The sequence below is a fragment of the Pan troglodytes genome, chromosome 8 (genome assembly GCF_028858775.2).
Source record: "Pan troglodytes isolate AG18354 chromosome 8, NHGRI_mPanTro3-v2.0_pri, whole genome shotgun sequence".
In the NCBI taxonomy this organism is placed as follows: Eukaryota; Metazoa; Chordata; class Mammalia; order Primates; family Hominidae; genus Pan; species Pan troglodytes.
The window spans coordinates 15987525-15998042 of NC_072406.2; the positions used below are offsets into that span (position 1 = coordinate 15987525).

The window sequence follows — 10518 nt, forward strand, 5'->3', positions numbered from 1 at the left end:
AATCATTCATCACCCACACACAGGACCCAAGGATTGAGAAGAACAATGGTCTTTTGGATGTGTGGTGCAACAAACGCATAGCTGAGGGCTGTAAATCGGGACGGATCAGTAGGTCTGCCCACCAGCCGTGAGGGAAGTGGGGAGAAGCTGTCACCCCAACTTGAGTTCAAGAAGACTCCTTGGAAGAAAAGACCACCAAATTGAGAATGAAAACGTAAGAAATAGTTCACCAGCCGAGAGGAGCTACGGGAATCGAGAGCAGGCCACCCATGAGCCTCAGGGACACCAGGACAGGCAGGTTGTCCAAGTCACAAGGGGACATGAAGACACGGGTCCAGGACAGCAGCTCTTAATCCAAAATGGTCTCAAGAATCCTTTACACTCTGAAAAAGTAACCCATTTATGCCTGAGGTTGCAATTTTTTTGTAAAAAATCTGACCTTGGCGATGACCTTGAGCTGTAGGACATAAATAACTCCCACAAGCTTAGGGTTCCAATAATGGAACACTAGGCATAAATGCGTTTTAATGAGGACCCAAACAGCTTTTGATTATGTGGGCGTTTTTGCCTGTGTAGGTGCCTGTGTGTGTTTATATAATTTTTCTATATTCTAAATTAAAGCTGAGACATTTAAAAAATACTTATTCATTAAGGTAAGCCATCATTACATGTTGATATAAATATTTTTGAAAAATACTTCTCATAACAAAGTAAAAAACTGATTACTTAGAGTGGTGCTGTGTTGCCTTTTTTGCAAATCTCTGTAGCGTCTGGCTCAGAGGTGAAGCTGGACTCCCCCATTTGCTCTGTGTCCAGCTCGCTGTGTGTCACACACCTTGCCATGCAGCCTCTAGAAAGTACACCGTGTACTTGGGCAAGAATGAGTAAAAAGACAATGTCTTGGTAGTGGTATGAAAATAGCTTTTATCTCACAGACTTGCTGCAGATCATACACCGGGGTCCCCAGACATGGTCTGAGACCTGCTGGGAAGAACAGCAGCCTGGCCCTGCTACCCCGACTTCTGCTCACAGCACTGACCCCAGCTAATTCAAGAACATATCACCTATAATGAGAATATTAAATAAAATCTTCCAGATGTGTCTATATCATGATATTGTACATGGGAAAGGTAAGCTGAACACAACATAAAAAAGGAAGAAAACTTACAAACGCTCCCTTCATCTCATTAAAGACGACTCCTTTAAAGACCAAGGGCGTCTGGGGGTCGCTCGGATTCTCATGTTCTAGCCGCCATCCTTCCTGCCTGAGGACAAATCATTATAAGCTGATAGTGACTCAAATACTAAAGTCTGTATCAACTAGTTAATCATTCATGACATACCAGAAATCCAGCTCGCGTAAACATGGGAAAAAGGTGGCATCCAAATACACCGAGAGGAGATTCTGAAAGTCCTTGGGATTTTGTGTGGAAAATGGATACAGAGTATAATCACTAGCTGGGTACAAATGAAAAGTGAAATTGTAAAATATAACAGATTTCTACTAAAATTATTGACTCTCAAGACTCATTTCCCCTTTGTCCTAGGACAGTAAGCTGTAGCTATTCTTGGGATGGGGCAGTGGCCCCATGCTCTGGTCCCTGGCCTCAGCAGCTGTCCCAGCTCATAACACCAAGTGCCAGCTTTCCCATCCCATCTCAGGATCTGCACTCGACGGGCACCAGGGCTTTCTTCAGCGAACATCTAAACTCTCTCAAGTTTCTCCAGAGACTTTCATACATCTACAAAGATGACCTCATTCTGTAACAGCATGGATTTAACCCGCTCTTCAATGTCACTCCCCCACAGAATGCACTGTTCATCGTCACCCTATCCACTATCGTCAGTCTTACTAAAAGTCAAACATCAACATTAGTGGTAACTCTGGAGGCCTGGCATTGTAGCGATATCTCCAAGAGAAAATTGTTTTGAACTTTTCTGGGAAAAGTTCACATACGTTTTCTTAAAACGCTAGTTTTTACAATCTCGCTACCATGTGGCTTTCCTGAAGGATTAAATTTCTAATGTCCTTCAACTAGAGAGAGGTAAAAATTATTCTAGAACATGAATTGCCCACTCCCCTCATTCCTTCTCAGAAACTAACTGAATTCCAGCGGGTGTGCCTGGCAAACCCAAAAGCAGTTTCTGTTCAGGATGCTGGTCTTACCTGTGAAGGCGTTCATGAACGTGGAGAGGGACCGGTTCAACATTTTGAAGAAAGGGTCTCTGCACGGATATTTCTGAGACCCACAAAGGACGGTATGCTCAAGAATGTGAGGAACACCAGTACTGTCCATGGGAGTGGTACGGAACTGCACGCTAGGGAAGAAGGAACGGCATGCTAGGGAAGCGGGAGGAACTGCACATTAGGGAAGGGGGAGGAATGGCACGCTAGGGAAGGAGAATGACCAGAACGCAAAAGGTTCAGCTTAGTGCTGCGGACACAGTTCCCAGATGCGCCATCACCTCAGGCTACTAGAAATCATCATTCTGACACCACAATCCTCCAGCACAGGGTTTTCCAACTATAATGTAAATCATCGATTCAGACTGTAAAATTGTATTTTGTTGAGATTATAAGTCCGTGTAAGCTTTTCCTTATTTTTCAAGATGCTCTGTCAATAAAAATACTAGAGAGATGATATTTTAAACCACGTAATGTATAGCCATGTTTTAAATCAAGCTTGTCCAACCCGCAGCCTGCAGCCCGCATGATCAGGATGGCTTGAAATGCAGCCCAACACAAATTCATACACTTTCTTAAAACATTGAGGTCCTTTATTATTTTTAGCTCATCAGCTGTCCTTAGTGTTAGTGTATTTTATGAGTGGCCTAAGACAGTTGTTCTTCTTCCACTGTGGCACAGGGAAGCCAAAAGAATGGACATTCCTGATTTAAATAAAAACATTCAAGACCATGTTCTTACAATGCACCACACACCTGAACAGATTATTCGTGTCTTCTCTGGCCAGGTGTAAATACCTGGCTCCTGTGTCATCATGGCTGAGCTTCACTGCAGTCAGGAACAGCTCAGGAACAGATGTCACCTGAGTTAACAAGAAAAACACGACCAGTTAAACTTAGACAAAATGGCCTTTGAAATGGTTATGTTCGACACACTGAGAAAACTGGCTTTTCTGCCTGAAATTAGATGATGCCGGGAAGGCAGTATTTCAGAGCTGGAGAGGAGATCCATGTTGTCCAGGTCCCTTATCCTACAAAGGAGGAAACACAGACCTAAAAAAGCAGATGAGAATGTGTGTGTGTGGGGGGGGGGGGGGGGGGGGGAGAGGGAGAGGGGGAGAGGGAGAGAGAGAGAGAGAGAGAGAGAGAGAGAGAGAGAGAGAGAGAGAGAGCGCGCGCGCGCGCGAGAGCCAGAGAGAGCGCGCGAGAGAGCGCGAGCGAGCGCGCACGCGCTTACTACTGGCTAGGTATTTTAGATTTTTTTATTTTTTTAATTTTTTATTCTTTTTTTGGCTAGGCATTTTCTAATCATGTCACATATAATCCTGTGAGGGAGGTATTCTCATCCTCATTTACAGAAGAAAAAACCGAGGCTCAGGGTGATGAAATAAGCTGCCTAAATCACAGAGCCAGGATTCACCCTGGTGTCTGCCCTTCCCATGGTACCGTGCTGCACCTAAGTAACACAGCGCCCTTTCCACAATCTGCTGAGTGTCTCCTGCTTTTGTGTGCTGCACTTAACACAGCGCCCCTTCCAATGTCTGCTGAGTGCCTCCTGTCCTGCTTTTGTGTGCTGTGTCTCAGTAATACAGTGCCCCTTCCAATGTCTGCTGAGTGCCTCCTGTCCTGCTTTTGTGTGCTGTGCCTCAGTAACACAGCGCCCCTTCCAATGTCTGCTGAGTGCCTCCTGCTTTTGTGTGCTGTGTCTCAGTAACACAGCGCCCCTTCCAATGTCTGCTGAGTGCCTCCTGCTTTTGTGTGCTGTGCCTCAGTAACACAGCGCCCCTTCCAATGTCTGCTGAGTGCCTCCTGTCCTGCTTTTGTGTGCTGTGCCTCAGTAACACAGCACCCCTTCCAACGTTGGCTGTGTGTCTGTTTCTGTGCATATCATCTCCTGTAGTGCGCAGAACAGGCCTGCAGGGAGGGGAAATGCTAGAGTGGGCTAGCCTGCGACAGCGGGGAGAGGCTCTAGGATCGGCCTTTGCTTCTCTTAGTTTAGGATGGGTTCTCAGTGGTAGCTAGAAGCAAAAAGCTGTGGCTTCCAGAACAGCTGGAGGGGCCGGGAGGATAGAAATGCCCAAAAGAAAGACGAAAGACTCCCCACTCCTGGGGCGGCGTGGAAGGTCATCTCCTACTTTAGGTAAGCCTCCTGGTAAGTGACCATACTCCTCGGTATGAAAGAAACTGTCTTCTCTTCCAGTCATGCCAGCCGGCCCTCTCCCTCAATCACACACCACGTCCCTGTGATCACCACACCACTCACCACCCCCTCCTTCCAGGTGCCATGAGTCACCTGGCCAAGCGCACACAGCAAGTCGCTGGCCGAGGTCAGACCTCGGGTCTCCTCAGCCCAATCTAGGGAGCCTGCCACGCAACAGTCATGCACAAAGCGGACCACTACGACCTGCATCATCTACCGCTGCTAACTTACTTCTGTTTCCAAGCTTACTGTACTTTGTAACAGACGATCAATGCTTTTAAAATCAGCAGATACAGTGAGATGCCTGCTTTCTAATAATATATAGCTTTAATAATAATAGCTTTCATGGTAGCTATTTCTCAAACAAGAATCATGACTTAAGTTTCTATGGCTGGACACAGTGGCTCACACCTATAATCCCAGCACTTTGGAAGGCCAAAGTGATATGGTTTGGCTGTGTCCCCACCCAAATCTCATCTTGAATTGTAGTTTCCATAATCCCCACATGTTGTGGGAGGGACCTGGTGGGAGGTAATTGAATCAAGAGGGCGGTTTCCTCCATGTTATTCTCATGACAGTGAGCACATTCTCATGAGATCTGACAGTTTTATAAGGGGCTTCCCCCTTCACTTGATCCCCATTCGCTCCCCTGCCGCCCTGTGAAGAGATGCCTTCCACCATGATTGTGTTTCCTGAGGCCTCCCCAGCCATGCAGAACTGTGAGTCAATTAAACCTCTTCACTTTTTAGCTCATACTTTATAAATTACCCAGTCTTGGGTATTTCTTCATAGCAGTGTGAGACTAGACTAATACACGAGACAAGAGGATTGCTTGAACCCAGGAGTTTGAGACCAGTCTAGGCAACAAAGTTTCCATCTACATACACACACACACACACACACACACACACACACACACACAAAATTAGCCAGGCGTGGTGGCACCTTGTCCCAGCTACTTGGCGAGAGGATCGCTTGAGCCCAGGAGTTCCAGGCTGCAGTGAGCCAAGATTATGCCACCACACTCCAGCCTGGGCGACAGGGTGAGTCCCAGTCTCAAAAATACGTTTCTATAAAATTTGAGAAATAAAGGAGGAGAATCTACCACTGTGGGTGAGGCCCTTATTAACAGTAACCTGCACTATACACCTGTCTTTGCCTGGCCTTCGCAGGATTTCACAAACGCTCCAAGTCTGTCTTCATGACTCCCATGCCTGGACCTTGTCTGGCGCACCCTAGTCACTGCCCTGGCTCCCTTGCTGGAGCCCTGCCCGAAGGCAGCCACGTTCTCACAGCACCCTCTCCAGGAGCTCTTCCCTCTGCCCCCAGCAGCAGCAGCTCCCACTCCTCCTCCTGCCCTTGTCCTTGGCCCTCCTCGTGGCGTCCACCATGTGCCTCCGGTCACAGCCGCAGCAGTCTTTCTAGACAGTAAGCTGTTTGTCTTTCACGTTTGCTGTAACATCAAGCACAGCACAAAGCCAACAGCTGGCCAAATACATGAAGCGTGTCATTTTCAGTTACCATGCTAAATAGAAACAATGCAAAAGGTTTAGGCAAAATAACAAAACAAAAAACAAATGAACCTATTTTAATATAGACCCAAGTAAGTACAGGTCCACAATTTCTTCTTTATCATTCTGAAACCCGAATGGCTCAGAAAACTGAAAGGTTCTGCAGAAGTTTAGAGCAAGCTATCTGATGGCAAAACCTGACTGAACAGATCAGGGCAGTGAGTCTTCATGCTCATACTCAGTGAAACATCAGGTTTGGCTGCAGAAACGCTAGTGTGTCTGATTACAGAGACCCAGCTGGAAGAGTTACTCTCTAAAATCTCACAAGAATCAGGCTTTGCGGGATTCCAGGAAGGGACTGGGGGTCATTTCACTCACAAGCTCTGTTCAGCCGAGTAGCCGCCACACAACAGGAGCTGGGCCAGGGCCTTGGGACACAAGGACAAAAACGCTAGTCTCCGCCCTGAAGGGCTCCGTACATAGGCCAGAAGCCACACCTGCAACGTATGTGGATTTAAAAGGAGGTGCCAAGGACGACCCATACCTGGTTTACGGTGAATCCATGGATCTTGTCTCCTAGTTTATACTGCAGAGCCCTCTCACAAGCCCGGTTACTGTTCCATCGCCACGCTCTGTGGTGTGCATGTCTAGATTAAAAGTCATCTAAGTTAGATGAGTTGCAGGAAAATTATCTGGCTAACATTATTCAGCCACATAGTGAAAATACTCTCATGTAATAAAGATTATTAAAGAAAAATTAAATACTGCATCTTCCAAAGTCTTGCACATTCCAGAAAACTGATTTCTGGTAAGGTCCTTTCCATTTTAATGATCTTTATCTTAACTAAAGCTTCAATGTTGGAAATCTTTTCTTTATACATGTTCACAAATAACTATAATACAATTACAGTTTAAATTCCCCTTGTTTAAGAAACAACTCTTAAACAAAAGGGCTTCTTTCCCTCACAGAATCCTCAAAAGCCTTCACAGTATAGCAAGAAATTCACACTACAGTTAAATCCCATTACATGCCTACTGAATTGGTGAAAACTTAAAAAGCCTAATATTACAGGGAACTCTCATACACTGCTACAGGGAGTACAAAGTGGAATAACTTTGGAAAAGCACTTGGCATTCTTTAGAAAGGCTGAAGAAGCCGGGAGTGGTGGCTTACGTCTGTAATCCCAGCACTTTGGGAGGCCTGGGTGGGCGGATCACCTGAGGTCAGGAGTTCGAGACCAGCCTGGCCAAAAATTAGCCTGACCTGGTGGCAGGCGCCTGTAGTCCCAGATACTTGGGAGGCTGAGGCAAGAGAATCGCTTGAACCCAGGAAGTGGAGGTTGCAGTGGGCCGAGATCACGCCACTGCACTCCAGCCTGGGTGACAGAGCAAGACTGTCGGAAAAAAAAGAAAAAAAAGCTGAAGATTGGAAATCCATTCACCTCTTGGTCTATATCGTCCACACCTTACGCTGCTGCCCCAGCACTCACAGACAAAAATGTCAGCACGAACCCTGACAGTCCCAAACTCAACTGACCCGGAGGCGTATCGACAGAGAATGGATAAGGTGCGGACTAATCGTTCAATAATAAAAAAATAAAAAACAAAAAAAAAACAAAAAACCTTACCAATAAAAGGGCCTACAGAGGCATGTAACAAAGATATGGGTCACATAACGTGAAACAAAAGATACACATGATACAGTATTATCCTAAACAGGTATTATTCAAATAGGTAACAAGATATTGTCAGAACGCATAAAAATGGTAAAATATTAAAAAAAAAAAAAAAGCAAGGACATTTCTGTATGTCATGACGGTGATAATCTAAGAGGGAGGGAGAGGGTTACGAGCAGTCAGGGGAATCTTCAACTTGGCCACAGGGACACTAATTTTCTTTTTTGAGAGAGATCTCACTCTGTTGCCCAGGCTGGAGTGCAGTGGTGCAATCTCGACTCACTGCAACCTCCACCTCCCGGGTTCAAGCAATTCTGTCTCAGCCTCCTGAGTGGCTGGGACTACAAGTGCTCACTACTACGCCCAGCTAATTTTTGTATTTTTAGTAGAGACAGTTTCACCATGTCGGCCAGGCTGGTCCTGAACTCCTGACCTCAAGTGGTCTGCCCGCCTTGGCCTCCCAACATGCTGGGATTACAGGTGTGAGCCACCGCGCCCAACCTACTTATTTCTAATAATTATTCTCACCTGAATGAGATGGCTCACACCTGTAACCCCAGCAATGCGAGAGGCTGAGGAGGGGGATCAAACCAGCCTGGGAAACAGAGCAAGATCCCTACTCTTAAAAAACACGTAATTATTATTCTCTCCAATTGTATTATATGTCTTATGGGATTTTCTACATTAATGTATCCCACCGAAATATTTATTTTAAAGATAATATGTACAGGAAAAAAAAACCTATTCAGTCACTGGCAATATTATGAAGATATGCTATAACCAACATTTGCTCACTGATTTAGCAAATTTCAGAATTATGGGACAGAAGCGTTTTAAGAAGCTACTTATCAAGGACATGATAGGAAACTCCTGAGCGGTAAGGCCAGGCCAAACTCACGCCACGGACGCCCCGTGCCTCCCGGCCTGGGCCGGCAGCGCTGAACTGTTACCTTATATTAAACACGGGCTCATGGATTACCATGAACACTAAACCGCTTCGTCATTTTTTTTTCCCATAAATTGAGTCATTAAAAAAAACAGTTCAATTCCGGGAGGCTTCAGTTCTCTGAACACAGCGAGACTTTAAGTGTGGGCTGTGGGCGCCTCGGTTCTCTTAAGGACTCGGCCTCCCAACAAAAATGAACTAGGAGCAAAGCTGTCAGCGAGAACCGCAACTGCCGACCCCATTTACTACCCCCGTTAAAGCCCACGCTAATGGAGGGCCCCGCCGGGAGCGCAGCGGGCAGGCCCGGCCCCCAGCCCGGGGCATCGCCCCTGGGAGTGGGAAGGAGCTCCGAGGTCCTCCGGCCTCGGAGCCTCGGATGCGGGAGCTCCAGGAAGGGCTCGGGGTGCGGGACGCCCACAGCTGGGGGAGCTGCCAGCCCCGGGCGCAGGGACGAGGACCCCTACGCCTCCGGCCTGCCCTGGACCCTCCCCTCCCGGGTACCAGCGCGCCGAGCGCCCCCCGTCGCAGCGTCTCACCCGCCGCTCAGTCGCCTCAGCACACACAGGCCCTGCCGCCCGCCGCAGCGCCACATGGCGTATGACGAGCACCTGGCTGGCGAGGAACCCCTCTTAACCCGACGCAGGGCGCGGGGCGGGGCTTGCCGTGACGGCTACCACTCCTATTGGTCAACGCGAACAGCGACGTCCTCTGCGATAGGCTGCAGGTGAAAAGGGTAGGCCTCCACTGCTCTGGGACGGGCGGGAGGGCGGTGCGGACGGAGATGGGCGGGAGGGGCGGGGCCGACGTGCCAAAGGAGGCGGGCAAGGCGAGGGGCGTGGTCACTGGTAGAAAGGGGCGGGGCTGGCTTGCCGAAAGGGGCGGGGTTCGGCCAGCAGCAGGATGTGGACAGATGATAGGAGGGGGAAGTGGGCAGGCGAGAAGTGGGGCGTGGCGAGAGGAGTGTCTATGCAGATGGTGTGGGGCCTGGTGAAGGGCGGGGCTGCGCTGGTGAAAAGAGGGGCTCCTGGGAGGGCGTGCTGTGTTGGGCGGGGCTGTGCAAGTGAGGGGAGGGGCTTAGCGAGGGGTGGTTCTTTGCAGGTGAGGAGTGGAGACCAGTGGGAGAGGGGATTGCAAGTGAGCTGGGCCTTGGGGGCGGGGCTTGCAGGTGATAGGGTGGAGCCTAGTGGGCGGGGATGCAAGTGAGCTGGGCCTTGGGGATGGGGCTTGCAGGCGATGGGGTGGAGCCTGGTGGGGCGGGGCTGCAGGTGAGCTGCGCCTTGGGGGCGGGGCTTGCATGCGAGAGGTGGGGCCTTGTGGGGGCAGGGCTGGCAGAAGTGGGTGGGGCTTGGTGATGGACCGGGGTGTTCAGGTGAGGGTAGTGGCCTGGTTGGGGGCTGCCGGAAGCTGGGCCAGGTGAAACTTGGTAGCCCTCTCTGGCCTTGGTGTGGGCGTTGGTCCTGTTTGTGGGGCTGTGCTGAGCTCCAAAGGCGTTCTGCTGCCCCGCCAGGCCTGAACCTTGGGGTCTGGGTGCTTCTTGGATGAGATCTCAAGGCTGCATGGCAGGTCCCAGGGCTAGGGCCCCACGGTGTCACACGTATCACGGATGGCCGCCAGCGAAGCACAGCACAGCTCCGAGCTGCTGCATGGGAACCTGTGGCCCCCGCTGCTGCCTCCGCTTTCCTCTTCGTTTCGTGTCTAGGAAGATGCACCTGAGCCCCCTGACATTGCCCAAGTGCCCAAGGGCCCTTCTGGGAACCCCCAGAGAGGCTGAAGGAGGCCCGCGTAGGAGTGGGTGGCTCTGCACTGTGGGCCAGAAGGGGCCCTGGGATTAGCCACGCTTGGAGAGGGTGGGGTAGCCCTTGGAGGAAGTCCGCACCAAGTCTGACCTTCTGGGTTTCTCAGAGCCTCTCTTCCTTCCTCCCTTCACCTTCGCCCTCTTTTCTTCCCCTTGTATCACGAATACAAACAGGCTCAAATCTCCCTCTGTCTCCTAATGGGCTC

At 49.5% G+C, this 10518-nt stretch overlaps 1 protein-coding gene across 2 annotated transcripts in view; it reads right to left on the bottom strand.

The window, feature by feature from the left end:
* Nucleotides 1-9260, bottom strand: part of PITRM1 (pitrilysin metallopeptidase 1) — a 35575-nt gene extending 26315 nt beyond the window's left edge. The window contains exons 1-6 of one of the 2 annotated variants that reach the window (XR_010159734.1): nt 9054-9260; nt 6440-6542; nt 2941-3047; nt 2168-2319; nt 1344-1458; nt 1169-1265 (exon numbers count right to left, since the gene is read on the bottom strand). Coding sequence is in view for 1 of the 2 variants with exons in the window: in NM_001280465.1 (NP_001267394.1) it covers nt 1169-1265; nt 1344-1458; nt 2168-2319; nt 2941-3047; nt 6440-6542; nt 9054-9109 (630 nt within the window). In the remaining variant the exon portion in view is untranslated. 2 annotated transcript variants of the gene reach the window in all.
* Nucleotides 9261-10518: the final 1258 nt, after the last annotated feature.